General features: G+C 36.9%; 1 protein-coding gene across 1 annotated transcript; it reads left to right on the top strand.

Moving 5' to 3' along the window:
* On the top strand, nucleotides 1–11,726 carry LOC140158399 (extracellular matrix organizing protein FRAS1-like). Its single transcript, XM_072181494.1, has 10 exons — nucleotides 1–73; nucleotides 660–764; nucleotides 3,456–3,698; nucleotides 4,905–5,009; nucleotides 6,922–7,167; nucleotides 7,946–8,041; nucleotides 8,216–8,344; nucleotides 10,200–10,333; nucleotides 10,758–10,983; nucleotides 11,698–11,726. Exons 1-10 carry the CDS (start codon nucleotides 1–3, stop codon nucleotides 11,724–11,726), a joined length of 1,386 nt encoding a protein of 461 aa, XP_072037595.1.
* The last annotated feature ends 7,628 nt before the right edge of the window (nucleotides 11,727–19,354 follow it).

The following is a 19,354-nucleotide window of genomic DNA, read 5'->3' on the forward strand; positions in this document are numbered from 1 at the left end:
ATGATGGTAAGGAAAAGCATTGTCAAGACTTTTATTCTTTTAAGTTCGATATCCCTTCATACACTACTAGATAGTGAGAACCAATCAGATCAAACGTTAGTAAATTACTAGCCGTGCATACACTCCGCGAAGTACTCGCAGTGCTTTCGGACGCGTCCATTTTCTTGCGGTTGGATGCATTTATTTGCTTGAATTTTCTTCTTTAGTGTCAATTTTGTTATAAAAATAGCAAAAATCACAGGATTTTTTAGCCGCGTATGAAATAGGTTAATAAATGCGTATCACTTGTTGCTCGAGAATTGTACAAAATAATACACTTGTACTGAGTTGTTGCCCCTTCGGGGCTCGTGCATTATACGCATCAATATCTCAGTACGCGTGCATTATTTTGTACAATTTTTATACTCCCAACAAGTGATACGCATATCTTAACCTTCAATTGGTCAATCAGCCCAATGGCCAATTGACGAATTGTTTAGTGAGAATTAATCAATTCGATGTACGCCAAGTGGCTTTTACCACTACAGCTTAAGTCACGTTGTCACGGTGCAACATTAGTTAAGCTATAGTATCGAAATAGACAACAACTGTAGCTCAACAAACGTCTGAAATTTGTACAAAAGCTTATGAATAATTCTCTTTTAATCATTATTGTCCAGCTGAGATAGCATTTGGTGATAGCTCCTACTCCGTCAGAGAAAGCGATAGTGAATTAACGGTATCAGTCATCAGACGTGGCAACCTAAATGAAGTTGTCAGTTTTGGTAAGTTAAATTGAGATATGAACTAGATCAATAAACTCCTCAAAAAAGTTTGCAAAGCTTTTTCAAACATATCCCAGATTATTTGTGGCATATTTGCATGCATGTCAATGGACAGCTAATTTGTTCAGGGGGGGGGGGCACTCGACTATGGATGTGACGGGGATACAGCATTTCGAAACTACATGTAGGGGTCTTTCGGTGAGAGCTTAGACACCAAGAAAGGGGGTATTTCAGTGAAAAGGCCCCAAGGGCTCTTTCCCTGAGACTAGGGAAAATCTTACCAAAAAAGGGGGGTCATTCAGTGAGACTGGGAAAAATTTTGAGTCGAAATATAAAATTACATCTAAATTTGAAAATTTTTGAAAAATTTGAAGAAAAATAATGAAAAAACGGAGTCATTCAGTGAGAGATTATCAGAAATTTTCCCAAAATGTTTGAAAAATGGGGGTCTTTTGGTGACAAAAATGGGGTCCTTGCATGAGAGGGAGTTTAGTAAAACAAAAAAGTGGTCATTTGGTGAGAGGTAGTTTAAAAGTGGGTGTCAATATGGCCGCTAGACTACCCCGTAGTCCACTTGCCCAAATTTGTGCATACTCTGGATATTGTATTTAAGCTTAAAACTCTGATTGTATTAATGTGTGCACAATTGATAGATTTTCACATCTGATCTTTTCAGTCACCCTACTCCCTCTCTTTGTTAGCTTCCCAAGAATTTTCGGGGTTCGCTATCAATAAACTGGTAGATTCCAAAATCAGAATTATTCAGTATTAAAGTGAGCCATTATAATAATGCAAGATAATGTTGCATTCAATTACTTTTATTGTCACTAATCATCTGATATTTGTAACTCTTTATGACCATTTTACTATTGAATACTTTAATTTTAATAAACATCAGTATAATATAGAGTTCAACGAAATGGGTTCATAATGACTAATAATAACATATTTTTAATAAAATTCGACTATGGCATAGTCTATATGGCCGCACATCCCCGTCACCCATTTTAGTGAGTGCCCACAGGATTTATTCCCCTTTACAATGACACCACATCACCTTTTTACGGCTGAGTACATGTCTTGTGAAAGATTATTCCTAAGCAAGAAATGCTGTAAATGTGATACACATACACACCCACATACAAAATGTACATCCACCGTCAAATATGCTACCCACCCACCTCACACATATTAAAGATAATACCATCATGCATTGTTCTACTTTCATTTAGGAAAGATTGATATTCTATGATTAAAGTCATAATGTACGATCTTTTTTCAGAATTTACCTTTATTTTTTTCAAAACCGAATTTTTGGCATATTTGTAATACTTACACATGTTCTAACTTAAATCTATGAGCAAACTGTCAAATTCGTCCTATTTGTAGCAAAACGGGACGATTTTCTGTTGGTCCGACATAAAGTCATAATTTTTTTAGATTATGACTTTATGTCGGCCATGATCGCAAACCGTAGTCTCGTACAAAACTAGCTTGGTTACGCTCCCTCCACATGTGGAGGGAGCGTAACCAAACTGGCCGCGTAGGAGACTAACTCTGAGGCCGCACTCGCTGTCTATAAATCCAAATAGTGCGAGATGTTTCGAGTGACAGAGGTGAAGTTTATGCCCGTTTATGATGTTGTTTCTTTGCAAAATCCGAATGTTTTTCGCGTCCAAATGTATTGGGAACTTTCATAATGATTGCATATTATCATTTTAGAAGAAAAAAAGAAAAATCTAAAAATTTAAAAAGATCGTACATTAAGGCTTTAATGTATCCAACTATTGATCCAAACACAAGAAAGTTATTCCTACTTTCGAATTTTCAAATGGTTTCTACATCTTTCATCAGTGAGATTGAGACTATGATTTTGATCATCAGGTTCTTTTGGACCTTAGACTCGATCACAGTCTCGTAGGCTCGTTCAAACCACCTGTGGTCTCTGTCCAAGATCTTCCGGGGTAACTAGGAATAACTTTCTTGTATATGGATCAAAATTTTAGTTTAGTTTAATATCTTTATTGCACAAAATATCAAAATGCGGTGTGTGGTGCAAAAGGGCAACCCCGAACAGGCACGTAGGCCCACTGGATGGGGGCCCTTATACACACACCAAAATAAAAGAACTAAAATTACACAATACGTAATTATAAGCATATTTAAAAAACACATAAAATACATTAAAAATACAATATAATACTAAAATTGAGTTGCCAAATATAGCGTAAAGACATCGCATAATTCAATAAACATTAGTGAAATTGCACAAGGTAGGTAAACTGATAAGTTCACAATCTGCAAATGTTCCCCCGCACAAATCCAAGAACACCTCGGCACAAAGATCCCCTACACACCCCAATGACGCTCCGCACCACACCGTAGCACCATATCAAACTGAATGATCAACACTCACACTCCTCGTCTGATTCCTGCTGGAACTTGAGTCTATGGACCACCATACCGAAGCATTTCCGGACATGTACAGAAGAAACATTTGCAAATTGTGAATTATGAACAATCCCGATGAAATTATTTATGGATACTGACAGGTGATACTTCAATCATTCAATATACCAATGAACAGAATGAATATACCAATGAACAGATGAACTTTCATGAAAGCAAACGATATTCTGTTTATTATCCAGATCACAAGAATGTTCATTTTGCAATTTTCTTTACATACAGATGTGGTTTCATCCAATGGGAATGCCGATGACGTTTTAAACATTGGAGACTATTTCCGTGTTTCCAGAACTGTAATTTTTGGGGTAGGAGAAAAAGAATTCAGCTTCCTGATCTCTATTAGAGATGATACTGTCGTGGAGAGTATGGAAAGCTTCCATTTGAATTTGGTGAATTTCAATGGACCAATGCCCGTCATACCAGGGCAACCTAATATGGCGGAAATCTTCATTGAGGATACAGATGGTAAGATAATGTATAAAGGATTGGAGAAGGTCTTACATCCAATGGCTGTTCTGAGTTCAAATGTGTATCTTAATATTATCGCATTTTAATTCTAACAACAAATACCTTAATCCCAATTTTCTTAAATTTTTTTTTTCTGCAACTGTATTGCACCTTTTTTCAATACGGAGATATCACATATCAAGGAGCTACTTCCTACTTCAGTTAAGTCCCAATATGCTGCTCTCGATACATACACTTATATACTCTGGGTATCTTTCATATGAGTTAATGGTATATACTAGCTAAAAGTCATTTTGTGCATTGCCAGCCATAAAGATACTATACCATATGTGATTGGACACCACGAATCAGCCGTAAACTCGGCCCGGTCAATTTTGTTTTATTTCGTATGTCATAAGATTTAAAATGGTATATCATTTGACTTCAAACGATATCCAGAAGCGGGGTTATGGTTTGTTGAACTCTGTTCTTTCAACAAAATTGTACTTTTTTCGGTTCTACGTGTGTCTCTTTTTCCACATTTCTGGTAATAAATATCAAACAGTCATAATTGGCGGTCATTTCAAATCACCCCCAAGTCAACGAGGTTCAGGAATGTCCTCTCATTGTTGATTGTTGGGTATACATACCTAGGCAAAATACAATGTTATCCACCACTTGAACAGGATTTAGCCAAAGCAAACAAAGACAAGATCTATTTCTATAGAAATAGGTAGAAGCTTATTATCCTCTTCAGCAATAGGATTATTGATTGGTTTCAGTGTTTGATAAGATACTTGTCGCACCGAATTGAGATACCTATGAATACGACCTTCACGCACATTTTACACTGTAACTCAGAATACAATTTGCCGAGTTTACGGCTCATTCGTAGTGTCCAATCACATATGATAAACTTAATATACCAGCATCTGACATCATGACTTTGTAGGTTTTTTTAAACTTATTCAGCTAGTTCATAGTATTTATACATGTATGACAGAAATGATGTCAAGCTCAACTCAGTCTGGGTCAAATTTGACCAGATTTCAGGCCAAACCTAACTATAAAAACGTGGAATGAGGATGAGGATACTGATATTCACCAGCTGGGGTGGTAAAGCCCAAAACTATTCATTACCATGCATTTATCATTAATAATATTATTACTCTCATTATTCCCATATATTTGAGTTTGACATCTTTTTCATGTATGTTCTTTCAGTTAATTACAGATTTGAAAGAGCCTTTTATACCACATATGAAGGAGATACTGAAGCTGTTTTAACCATTGTAAGAGACGGGTTCCTTGGTCAATCATCAAAAATAGGTAAGGCGCAAAATGTGGGGTAGTTTAAAAACATTTTAATTAACTTGGCTCATGTATGGTGAGAGTCGGACAACCAGTGATAATCCGTTTGCGTATCCTTACACCATATTCTGCCCAGTTAGTTTCAAATGATTCCTTGTGTGAAATTTGTGTGCTAATTTGCTTGAATAATACGGTTAAAACAAAGGCGAGCACTTTTTTATTTTATTTTGACCCACTTGTCATCGACGTAGCGTAACCAGTACGGCGGAGCGTTGGAAGGGAATTAATCTTTTACACCTGTGTGTTCACTAACAAAAGTTCATCATGTTCTGCGATACTGGTGATCCCACTGCGCATCCATGGCGTTTTTGACGTTTCTAGAAAAATATTTATATTTTCCTTCACCGGACTTTAAGTTTTTTCAAACCAAAAGACAAATTAATATATTTGTATTTTTTGTGGGTAATTATTAATTTATATTTTGTGTAATTATTTTGTGTCACTAAGTAATAATTTCCGAAACGAGACACTTTTAACCCTAGAACTACGGAGCGGGGTTCAGGCATAAAAAAACCGCATGCGCTTACGCCCAAACGACCTAAGCTAATCGTAGATCCATCCTTTGCACTCATTTTAGTGATAACATTTTACCCCAACACCATACCCGGGGGTAGGACTGGCCATCAAAGATTACCATAGAGGGAATTTTTAGCCGAAAAGCAATTTTGCCTATACTTTTGTACATAGCCAGATTTCCCAAATTTGCAGGGCGCCCTCACATTATGACGTCATATCGACATTATGTGGGAATATTTAGTACTTATTTTGGTATCACTGGATAAAGACCCATATAGCTATAGGCCTACAGTAATACCAAATGTAACGGTATATGACGTTTGTAATTGAAAATTAGGGGGGGGGGGTAGTCCGTGTTACAAAATATGGCTCAGTTGTTCTAGGGTTAAAAATAGGAACAAATCAAAGAGATCAGACCCAAAGAGAGCCGACTCCGTCATAGTTGCGTGTCGGTCATGATAAACAAATTCATAACCTTCGCATATCACACCACAAGTGCGTACCAATGAATTGATTGCGTGTTGGATGAGATACAAGACTATTATTTATACATTTTATTTATTTTAAACTCACCATGTGGACATGAGTGCAGCCAATACAAAGCAATCTTTCAGAAATATTGCGTAGATATCAGTTAGACAATATTAACATGTCGGTATTCATGAATTTTCGCTAACAATTATTACTTCAAAACATTTAGAAGATTGGGGAACCCTGTGATTTAATATGGTTTAGTAACCTAATCTTAGAGCCTCGGACATTATTGATCAAAATCATTCAATTTAACAACTTTATACTCGTTTTTATTCGGCAAAGTACAACCAATTATTTTGACCAACAAACTGTTAGGTTCAACTGTCCGCCATTAATGAAAATGGCTGTCTGCAGGTAATACTACAATCTTGGAAAAAAGTACTTGGAACGCTTGGCACACTCTGTCGAAATTCCATGCAGAATTTCTTATGATCATGAAATTGACGTATACTGTGTTTGGAACAAACATGACATCTACAACAATGAGTTACCCTTCCCCTCTCCCCATCAATCAATGTTTGAACACATTTGAAAAACGCTGAAGACTTTGGCATTTCTCAACATTGCACGGAGGGATAGGTGACAGTTGTCCGTTCTTTACACGCAAGTATTCCAAGACTTATTTCCAAGATAATTGCAGGTACATGGCTGTTGCGCGTAAAAGCGAAGTTACGTAAAATCAAAGAGGGAAATAAATTATTAAATGTGATCAATTGTGTTACGGTACGAAATGCGCTATTAGGCGCGTGGTCTCAGATTTACACCTGTATTTTGAACACATCATACGTCAATATTAATGAATCTTTGTACGAATTTGCAGGAGTGTACACCGAGGACGTAACTGCTATCTCATCTGGCCCAGACCGAGACTACGTACCGTTACTGCAACAATTTAATGAAATGGTAACGTTTGATAGAGACCAGACATTGGCCGAGTTGGTGATCGACATTGAGAATGACATCGTCTTTGAATCTCCAGAAAGCTTCAGGGTTTTTCTAAGAAGTGACATTCAAAATGAGCTGTTGGTACCAATCACAGCTGAAGTGGTCATAATGAGTGATGGTGGTAAATATAAACGTTAAATGTATTCATATGTAGGTAGACAATTAGCAGCTCATATCATACAATTTTCATTAACATGTTGCAACATTTTTTGAAATGAAGAATTACATTTAACGTTACATTACCGGGATTCAGGAGGCCAGCAGCTTAAAATGACGGGAGACAATATGTGACCAGTTCCAACAAAACCGGGAACATGTCGCCAGACAGGTTTTTAGTTATAGGCCTTTAAAGATGACATTCCTATTTAAAAAAATCAAATTTTGGAATTCTTAATTTCATGGTATTTGACTGTGGGACAACAGTGGACTTTGAAATCCTTGAAATGAGGTTTATTTAAAATGAGGTTTATTTAATCAATAAATTACAGTTGAGCTATGCAAATCCCTATTCAATTCTGTGTAAGGCAAAACTAATTGGCCCATTACTCAGAATAGCTATAGACAAAAATATCAAGGTATCATTTACAAAATTATCCATATTTTGAAAAATATTGATGCTATTTTTATCATTTTGATGTCATTTAAAAGTTTATTGTCTAGTGCTTACAATTGTATTCAAATCATGAAATGTCAAAATGCGACTTGTTCCTGATTTTGTCAGAACGAGTCACATATATTGAAACAAATAATGCTAAAGCAATAATGTTCAACAGATGTAGAAATTTCTTCTGACTCCTTTTCTTCTGATACCTCAATTAACATCGCTTGACATGGGCCAATTTAGTTGTAATATATTTTGCATTTAGATATAATAATTTTTTCTTCAAATGCCTTTTCAGATAATTGCACACTTGTATGTCAAAATGGTGGTTTTTGTATCAGCAACACAGAATGTCGTTGTCCAGAGTCTTTCACGGGAGAATTTTGTGAAGATGGTGAGTGGTGATTGGTTTTATGTACCATTATAATTATACATATACACATATAATACACGTGGAAAGAAAAAACCTCTGATAATAGCTTAGACATGTTAGAAGAATGCATGAAATGTAAATTAAAACATAAAAACAAGTAAATATCAATAAAAACTGCCACTTGTTAATTTCCAGATGTGGACGAGTGCCTCCTATCACCACCAGTTTGTAAGGGTCCTGCACAATGTATAAATAAAAATGGGACGTACGAATGTGTCTGCAATGATCCTGTCAACTTTGAATTACAGGGAAATAGATGCGTGGGTACGTATAGCCTGGGCGTATTATCGTAACTTGTTTTAGCACTACTTACTTAGTCTCACTCAAGGCAGCTAAGCTAATGCCCTGGTGCCCAGTGTCATTACCGCTCAAGCATTGCTCAACAACATGATCAGAAGAATCGGGAAGCACCGTAAAAAACTTGGCGACTGGTGGCAAGAAAGTTTCGCACCACGTACGCCGAAGTTCACCTTTCAAAGGGCAAACTATTGTTACGAAAACAAAACGACTGGTAAAAAGTCGTCTGTGAAAAATCAAAATGGCGAAATGGCGACGACAACTGTCAGTGACTGTCGCCCTTGCGAGTGAAAATACAGCTTTTTTAGCCAGTGTAAACATGATTTCATCGGTTTTAATATTTTCTGAACATATTGGACTAAAAACTACAGTTATGTGTTTTTTCACAATGTAACAATAATTTGCATATAGCCGCTATTCCTCCAGCTAGCTCGTCCAAATTCCTATGTCTATGGTCTCACTGGTATAATCAATCAAAGTTACCAGCCCGACAGGTACTTTTACCAGCATCATGCAGGCTAAATTGCTACCGCCCAGCCGGACATGTAATTGCGCAATTTACCAGTATGATAGCAAAGTTACCACCCTGCTGTTTAAGTACATCTCTTTGCCACGCTACAGGGTGTAAGGAAAATATATATCCTGTGAATGAATCAATTGGCATCACCATGGACTGACTGAAGTTGACAGGACACCACACCACATTTTTGATAATGCTTGCTTCATGTTTGAAGAGGACATTACCTATACATTCAAAATGATGGCCTATAACGACGGGGTCTCGTCGTCAATAGCCGACCTGTTCATGGAGTCTTTTAAACAACCAGCTCTTCTCACTGCTCCTAATCCACATCGGATGTGGAAACGCTATGTTGATAACACATTCGGTGTTGTCGAACGCGATCACGTAGCGTCTTTTCTGATCCATCTTGACAATATAGTCATCACATTCACCAATAACCAGGTTGCTTTCCTCGACGTTATCGCTAAGTTATCGTTTTATACTACGATCTACAAGAAGAAAACTCGACCTGACCAGTATCTTAAAACTTTGACTCGCCATCCAAAATCAGCCAAACACTCAGTGCAGCGATCACTGTTCAAAAGAACTGACAATGTTCCGTCGGACATTGAGAATAAATAACAAAAGACTAGCATTCGACAAGTTTTGATTAGTACCCGTCTATGTTTATGGCTTTACATCCCAAACTTTCAGGACCGACACGACTGACGAGACAAGGTCTAATGCTAATGGCATCTTGCCGTAGATAGCTGGGACCTTTAAAGCTACGCAAAATTTCTTTAACAGAAACACCTTCGTATACAGTGACGAGCAATAATGTTCGTTCATGTTTTGCTTGTTGCCATGGCAACAGCCAATTCTTAGTTGTATGCATTTTTCTGTAAATTTCAGCGTAAAAAAGTGAAATTTAACCTATTTTTTGCTGGCTAATTGCAGTAATACTAAACACATTCGTGTTTTAAAAATGACGATCAAACAAGTGGAATTGTATGATTTTATCTGAGCCGTATACAGGTAAAGTGGGCTATCACACATGTTGGTCATTTTGAGATATTGACCTTTTAAGTCCAGAAAAAAAAGCAATTTGTACCAGAAGTCGAAAATTTAAGACGTCGAAGAAAGAGAAAGTAGAAACCATAACAAATTAGATATTATTTTAAAGCTTACATAATTGGGGAGCTTACTCGTACAATATCATTATCTCAGAAATTGTGATTTTGTGGGATAGCCCACTTTGACCCTATACGGCTCATTTGTTTGTTAGAGTCTCTGTGTATCTGTTTTTTCATTATATTTTAGCTATCACAACGCAAGCTGTAAGTGGTGTGTTTTACGCATATCAATACGATGGTGCTCCATTCAACTTTAACCCGGAACTCCTTGACTCCACCTCTGATGAGTATCAGAAGTGGACATCAATTATAGATCCAATTGTAGGTCATATTTTTACTTTGTACATTATAAGATAAAAGACCTAGCTTTATTGATCAAGACAAGCACAACAACAATAACAACAACAACAACAACAACAAAATAATAATACAGCAACAAAAAACCCGGGAAATTGAAACACTAAATCAAACACATGTAACACTGTGACCACCTCCTTACGGCATTCTTGGGACTCTCCATAATCTTGGGTAGTAGTAGTTATTCTAAAGCTATGGCTTTTGTAGTTGGACCTTTCTTGTCCGGTGTTTCATATTGAAGATTCAAAATACGACAACTATAGTTACAATTCAAGTAACTTGGTATCACGTCTTTATGAAGGCCAAACTGGGGTTGAGTCATCGGGACACGCTCTCAGAAACTCTCCTCCAATCAATAATAAATTGTGCATTGTATTTCTTTACACAGCTTGATTCAATTTTCAGTGGTTTACCAGGCTATCGTGGTACTGGAGTGACAGAATTCTCTGCATTTGGTCCAAATGTGGCTGTTTACTATGATGTCATACTCTTAGCGCGAGTATTCCTGGACTCCTCTCAAGTAACCAGCACCGATATTAGCAAGCTATTTAATCAAAACGTGGATGAAAATGGGTACATAGCAAAGTCTCCACTAAGATTACTTCCTATTGCTGGTGAGTTAAAGAACATATCCTGGAAATAATTTTTTTTTTTTTTTCTGTGGTTAAAGCCATATTATAACATTTTTTAAATTCTGGTTTTTACACGATTGTAATGTATTTTAGTCAATAAAGATACTCTGCAAAAATCAAGACTTTAGGTGCTGTAGTTTTGTCAAAATCCGCGATTTTGAATAAAACATGGAACCGGCGTTTTATTATTACGATGGAAATATTAGTCGAAGAAGTATGCAAAGTACGTACACTGCGTGCGGGATACACATACACACTCACCCCGAGGATCGTACCGTATTACAACCGCGGGAGTAACCTGCATGGGCGCTAGTAGTAAATTCCAATTTTCTATGCTTTACCTCACTTGTTCGGCTCAAAATTAAAGGGGACATATCTTACAGTAAAAGTTAACATTTTATGGAAAATAAATACTAATCTATTTTTACAGAAATCTTATAATATGGCTTAAAGCAAGGAATTTAATCGCTGTCGTAGTGCACATTATAATATGACCGTTGCTAGGTCAACTGGCTCACGCTTTATTTGTTACGAACTACTGATAGAAATGATCACAACACAAAGCCAATGGTGTCCCAGGCTTGAACCAGTAACCAATGGTTATTAACGTGCACTACGACAGTGAATACACCGCATATTGATAAATGAATGCAATACTTCACAAAGCTTGATGTTCATTCAATTCTCAAACTGTAGGCAGTTGTAGGCAACTAGATGATCTTTAAATGGAGTGTGAGTAAATTGTATCTTAGAATTTGCACTTGATCCTCCTTTTTTTTAAATCTATTATTTATTATTTATTTGTTACTTATTCTATTATTTTTCAGATAATTGCCCGGTCAATCAGTGCTCGAATGGTGGAATATGTATAGATAATGCTGACAACACATTTTCATGCATGTGAGTTTATTACACACGTTATTACAAATATTCTGAACTTAAATGGTAGACAAGACTTAAGTGTTGAAACACTTTATATATATATAAAAAAAAATTGCTACTACTGATGATATGAGTAATAAATTCCAAGATTATTCATGTTTACATTCCCAAATATAAATCCATTTGGGGGCTAAAAAAATGCTGGCTTTTGAATTCGATGACCTCTCCATAACCTTTGAACTCAACCATTATGAACAAACCATTACTCGAAATCTGGTGGGTTTTTTTTTTCGACCATAGTAACCAACGAGGTTCATATGAGCCGGTGACCTCTGATCTTTGACCCCAACAACCCCTTTTGACCCTAAGATCACCTGGATCACCTTTGTCTTCAACCACTATAAACATCGTAATACTTTTAAAGCAGTGGCTCTTCTGAACAATTTTACAGGGCAATTTGTACAATTGACCCCAAGATGAATGACCTGGTCCAAGCCAATGTAACTCAAGCTGACGATTCGTCAGATTAATTTCTGTGTTGTTTGCCTAAATTCCTGCTTCCCTTGTGTGACCTTTAACTTACATCATAAAGGTTCGACACATTTGGTGATTACTAGTATATCCTTTACGTAACCATTGACCCTTTTCTATGGATATTATTATTGGATTAATGCTTCCCATAGTGCAGTTATGTCCACGGCAAATTCACCGTGACCTTTCCAGCCATAAACCCGCTTAGTTATGATTAAACCGAGATATGCAGCAATAAACCATTATAGTAATCGACTGTCCAATGCAAATTTATTACCACGTGATAATATTAATCCAATGAGCGATCGGATTGTCCGCTACGGTCGACTAATCCAATCGATAATGACGCTATTGACATGTACGGGCGGAGCTCCACTGACCGAGTTTTGGGGTATTTTTCACTGGTTTGCTGTCATTTACTCATCAAGGCGGTCCCCGTTATTATAAGGACTATGCTAATGATTTAAAGATTGACATGTAGAGAATAAACCATACTTGATTGACAGAAAGTACTAAATTTGTACCTATTATGGTTTCGTGACACCCCTCTTCCAAATGCGACCAAAGCCAGGGTCCGGTGAAGCAAAATGTGCATTGGAATAACACGGGAGTTTGGATATAACGGTAGGATTCTTTCTCATACAAATGTATGGTCCCCCGTTATTAAAGCTTGTACCGGGTTGAAAATTCAGATATTGTAAAAAGAATAAGTAATTGAAACATAGAGAAAGTACTAAAATCATAGCTTTTATACTTTTTGATATATGACGCTAACTAGTTCATCTCCTATACACGAATCCGACCGCGCACTCTCGAAAGGGCGCCCTCTTACATCGCCGCCATTACGGGGGGCCATTTCGGGGGCCATTTGTGCAGCATAGCATAAGCAAACAACAACAATACCTTTGATATGCTTCACTAAGTTCACTTCACTGTCACCATCATCAAATTGCCATGGCTGCTTAGGCAGATGATGTTCGAGACTGGCCAAAACTAGAATTTCAAGGTAATTTGCTTGTCAAAAAAGTGTATTTATGCATCTTTTTCCGCCGTAGCGTAGGCCTAAATACGGTATTGTAAACATAAGCTTATTTCGTCCGTATGAAAAGTGTTAAAAAGCATCGGTCGCTCAGCTCTGGCTTAAAGAACCGGATACAGGTGTATTGAAAATAGTTTTAACTTTTAAGTAGTATAAAATATCGGAAAATTTTCATCTTTCATCTTTCTAAAATTAAGACATGTTTATAAGTTCTTGCTTACCATTTATAAACATGTATTGCAAATACTCTCTTCAAGCTAGGGGTAGGCCTAGGGCTTTGGGGAAATAACAAAAAATATTAGGGGCCTCCCCGTTTTTATGATGTGTTGCTAATGCAATTGCAATTTTACACTATAATAAATGGTAAAAAACATAATAGCAAATAATAAGGGCCTCCCTCACTGATTTTTGAAAAGTCCGGACCGGCCGGGGACTTCCCATGACTTTAATTGAAGAATTCCTTGACTTTCTCTGGTATATAATGCACCAACCATTTTCATAGAATTGTACTATTTGGGTACTTCAAAACCCTAAGCATGCTAAGGGGCACTCTACTTTCAAAATATGCTTTAATTCAACCACCTTCACATTGGCCCCCGGCAATGGCGGACGCAACAGCGCCACCCACGGTTGAGGAGTAGAAACAGTACAGATCCCGTCGGATTCGTCTGTATCTAAAACACAGCGCTACCAGTAGGGGTCAATTGCCTATTGTGAGTGCCCCTGTGCTGTGTGCATACATGTAGGCAACAATAACTGCATGCTGCTCTGGCCAAATTCGGTTAACATCTGGCACTAGCATTTCTGAGTATAGTCTGGGTTATATCTATGGCAATTTGACCCCGGATCCAAAATGGCCCTGACAATTTGTGTCTGGCTTTGGGGTCATTCACACCAAATATCATGAGCCTGTAAACATATATAACGATTTGACCCTGGATGACCCCAAATTATCGTCACAATTTTTGTCTCGATTATGGGGTTGTTTATACCAAATTTCATGAGTCTGTAACAATCTATGACGATATGACACAAGATGAACCCGAAATGACCGAAATTATTTGTTTCGCTTTGGAAGTCGTCATATCAAATTTCATGAACCTGCAACAATGAACTATCCCATTGACCACTAACAGTGTTCCATAACTTACACTGCATGGTGGGATAACACATTTTCACAAACCGAAACCAAAATTAAAACTGTATGTTACTTGTATGGCTGTTGATATGTTTATTGCTCACTTGTACACTCAGTCATTTAATGAGGCAATACAAACGATCGAATTTGATGTTGAAATGAGCAAAATTTAGAGTTACACCTTTTCAATGTAAAATTAATTTTCTCGGCCAAATGGAAAGCAATAATTTTCATTCTCTCAGTAAATAGCTTCTGCCGGGTACTTACCCTTTACCCTAAACTTCAGGGTTTATGTTTTCAGAAAATCACCCATCACCACCCTATGCGACCGCCCTCAGATCCCCACTTTCAATTGTCGCACAATATCTCAACCTCGGCACCGGGTCCGACCCCCCCTATGGGCGGCCATGAGGGCCAAAAGGGTCTCAAAACCACACAAGGGTCTCAAAAGTACAATAAGGTCTCAAAAACACACAAAGGTCTCAGAAATAAATACACAACAAGGTCTCAAAAGTATAATAAGGTCTCAAAAACACAGAAAGCTCTCAGAAACAAACACACAGTAATGTCTCAATAGCACAATACGGTCTCAAAAACAGAGAAAGGTCTTAGAAACAAACACACAACAATGTCTCAATAGTATATAAAGGTCTCAAAAACAGGGAAAGGTCTCAAATACAGAGAAAGGTCTCAAAAACAGAGAAAGGTCTCAAATACAGAGAAAGGTCTCAAAAACAGAGAAAGGTCTCAAAAACAGAGAAAGCTCTCAAAAACAGAGAAAGGTCTCAAAAACAGAGAAAGGTCTCAAAAACAGAGAAAGGTCTCAAAAACAGAGAAAGGTCTCAAACACAGAGAAAGGTCTCAAAAACAGAGAAAGGTCTCAAAAAACAGGTAAAGGTCTCAAAAACAGAGAAAGGTCTCAAAAACAGAGAAAGGTCTCAAATACAGAGAAAGGTCTCAAAACAGAGAAAGGTCTCAAAAACAGAGGAAGGTCTCAAATACAGAGAAAGGTCTCAAATACAGAGAAAGGTCTCAAAACAGAGAAAGGTCTCAAAAACAGAGAAAGGTCTCAAACACAGAGAAAGGTCTCAGAAACACGTTATGGTCTCAAAAACACGTTATGGTCTCAAAAACATGTTATGGTCTCAAAAACACGTTATGGTCTCAAAAACACGTTATGGTCTCAAAAACACATTATGGTCTCAAAAACATGTTATGGTCTCAAAAACACGTTATGGTCTCAAAAACATGTTATGGTCTCAAAAACACGTTATGGTCTCAAAAACACGTTATGGTCTCAAAAACACGTTATGGTCTCAAAAACACGTTATGGTCTCAAAAACACGTTAATGTCTCAAAAACACGTTATGGTCTCAAAAACACGTTATGGTCTCAAAAACATGTTATGGTCTCAAAAACACGTTATGGTCTCAAAAACACGTTATGGTCTCAAAAACACGTTATGGTCTCAAAAACACGTCAAGGTCTCAAACCAGGTATTACAACCGACCGTTATATGTGCAGCACCGCATGCAGTATTGCACACATCCGCTTGCAGTTCCGCATGAGAAACTGCACATTCCGTCACGCACATCCGCATGCGGAACTACACATCCCAAATTGCATTTCCACATGCGGTGATGCACATCGGATCCCCCTTTCAAAGAAACGAATGCCCCTAAAGTAGGCACTCGGATTGTAAAATAGGCCTATGGATGGGTCATTGTTTTCAAAATTTTCTTAATTCCTTTTGGAAAATAGATCAACTTTGCATTACTGTAGCCAAAATGTTTGAAATTTCTCAAAAATGCTTGGTTGTAAGTTGTAAAAACTAAGACAATTAATTTGTGTTAGATTTGGCCAAAACTTTTGGTATATCAATGGGTCCAAATTTCTTACAAAATTACGAGTTGGACTTAAAAGTTCAAATTCTAACATTTAACTGTGTAGTACCGAAGACAAAGCCCAAATGTCACGCCCTTGGCGCCACCACTGCATGATGTGTCCGTTCCTGAGGGGTGGTGCAATAATTATGTACCCCGGATGGTGAATTCTCAAAATGGTCTGCCAAAATGGCTTGCCCCCCCCCCCCACCTTTGGCCTTACCAAAAATCTTTGCCCCCCCTTTTTTGACGTACCAAAAAGATTTTTGGGAACCTGAATGTAAAACCTTGTCTTATCATATAGTGCGATCGCAGAGCGAGCAAGAAATTTTGCATATTTGAACGTGTTCCTAACGTTTTCCTACACCTTTTTAGGGTGTAATATAGAAATGGTGCCCAAAATATCTGTGCCAAAAATTGCATGCCCCCACCCCACCGACCTGCCGAAAATTGCTTGACCCGCCCTTTCGACCTGCCAAAAAATGCTTCCCCCTTTGGCCTGCCAAAAATCTTTGCCCCCCTATAATTCACCACCCCGCCGGGGTACACATAATTATTGCACCACCCCTGATAAGTTCAGGCGTCTGGAGGTGTAATGAATTGAATAGAAATGTAGTATGAAATGGGTCTATTGAGAAGATGTACATCAGTGCATTTATCAATTTTGTCCAGGTATTTGGAACATGGGATCACTCAGGGTCCACCCCATATCCATGTTGGTATATCACTGTGGAGGATGAATCTTATTCAAAAATTGAGTTTTATTGGAATTCGATCAGCAGGCATTGCATTCACGGATTTGGACATTTCAAAACAACTTGCACCTCCCTCATCAAAACAAAACTTTTGGCAAAATTGCAGTTTTACACCAATGCCTTTTTATACCACAGAAAAAAAAATCTCCTTTGTGCAAGGGGTGAATGTGAAAGATAAAAAGCATCACAAAGAGAATATTTTGAGGCAATTTATTAATTCAATTGTTTTCAGCTCAAAAACATTAACATATTGTGCTTAAAATTGTTTTCCTGATAAATTTTGGCGTTTTTTTTTTCTTTCTTGTTTCACCCATTGCCATTAAGGTATTACACCTGCCCAATTTTGTGCCTATTTTTGCATTTTTTCTCAAAATTATAGCGCATTGGGGACAAGTAAGATATTTATATTATAGGGCAAGGACTACAACTACTGCACTGGAAATTTTATTTCAGCACAGACAACAGTTCTGGAGTTACAGTCAAAAATGAGGAAAACCAATATTTGATCAATAAATCAATAACTACTTGCTTTGAGTTGCTGAATTTTCAGTACAGTAGTTGTAGTTCTTGCCCCTATACTATACATATCTTACTTGTCACCAATGTGCTATAATTTTTGAGAAAAATGTAACAATAGGCCAAAATTGGCCAGGGGTGTAGTACCCCCTTAAATAAGCTCAACAATTAACTTGTCTAATATTGATCAGCCCTTACACAAGTCACCATGAAAACAAACACATAAATACATGTTAAATTGTATTCTTATTTATTGTCATTTTATTTTTCTAAACACACACAAAGTATTCCAACATGTGGTCAGTATACATGTATTATGCAAACAAAAATACACAAAGTTGTAAAACCTAAAACAAGTGTTACATTTTATAATATTAATACAATTGTTATTTAAAATTATCAAATTTTACTGGCAGTGTCTGTATTATTTTGAATATGCATACTTAACATTAGATCCACTGTCAACATGCCCTCTTTTAAGAGCCAGCTCTCTGAGTGGTACAAGAACAAACTAGAGGAGAGTTTTGATCCTTACAACACATGCTCTTGGGTTACATGTTGCCAGTGTTCTGGTTGTAGGCTTGTGTAGGGTTTTTTTTTTAAATTTTTTTTTTTGTTGTGGGTGTCCTCAATGTTTTGATCCATGGTGGGACTGTCCTAGAGGTGCTGTTAGTCCTTGCCTTTCACTGGTGTAAAATGTTATCTATACTTCCTTTTTTTTGTATGTACTTTTGAATATTCATGTGCAATATATTTTGATGTTATATTATAATTATTGTATATACATGTACCAGTGATAAAGTGTAATAAATAAATAAATAAACAAATAAATAAAAGATGGGTTGTTTGTCTGTCAATTTTTAATTGATTTAAGGAATATCAATAGCGAATTACAAGAATCATAACAAAGCAGCCAGCATTGTGGAAATGGCAAAATTCAAAGACTTTCAAATGTACATTTCACATTCTTACAATTCAGCAGAAGTAGTAGAATAACATATTCATAACAATTTTAGGAAATGTAAATTCCAAACAAAATATATAATCTTTAAGCCCTAATATTTCACAGGGTCAATGAGAAAAAATATGGACTTTCCACTGATACCAAAATCACCATTTTGATGGAGAAAAGTGGAGCTGGAGATGAGATGGTTGATAATACCATCCTCCTTTAATTCCCAGGGCTAGAAGAAGAAATGAGGAGTTTTAAAACAATTGAAACCATTTAAATTTTTTTTGACCACTATACAAAGGTGATAAGCAGGGCCTACTTTTACCCCTTCCTATTATTTAGTTAAAACCCTATATTTATATTGAAAAGTGTGTTCTTAATTTCTAATTAATATAAATTTTGATTTCATATATTCACAATCTACAATTCTGAACACATTTTCAGGAAATTGTTCAACACTGTGCTGATTTACCAATATTTAACACTGTCCAGTCCACAGGTACATCATACATGACCAACCAACAGCACTTCCATCTTTGCTAGAGCTATAATAAAGTTATAATTAGAGTATGTAATATGTGCATACTTCTAGGTTAATAAATGCATATCACAGGCATGAGACTGCACTTTCCTAAAAAAAACTGAAAATGCGCGTGA

This window comes from Amphiura filiformis, chromosome 1, assembly GCF_039555335.1.
Source record: "Amphiura filiformis chromosome 1, Afil_fr2py, whole genome shotgun sequence".
Classification (NCBI taxonomy): domain Eukaryota; kingdom Metazoa; phylum Echinodermata; class Ophiuroidea; order Amphilepidida; family Amphiuridae; genus Amphiura; species Amphiura filiformis.

Excerpts from the sequence above, each read along its gene's own strand:
- LOC140158399 (XM_072181494.1), top strand. The coding sequence starts at position 1 with ATGATGGTAAGGAAAAGCATTGTCAAGACTTTTATTCTTTTAAGTTCG. Across the intron at positions 765-3,455 it reads AAATGAAGTTGTCAGTTTTG|ATGTGGTTTCATCCAATGGG; the intron begins GTAAGTTAAATT and ends CTTTACATACAG. Across the intron at positions 3,699-4,904 it reads CTTCATTGAGGATACAGATG|TTAATTACAGATTTGAAAGA; the intron begins GTAAGATAATGT and ends ATGTTCTTTCAG.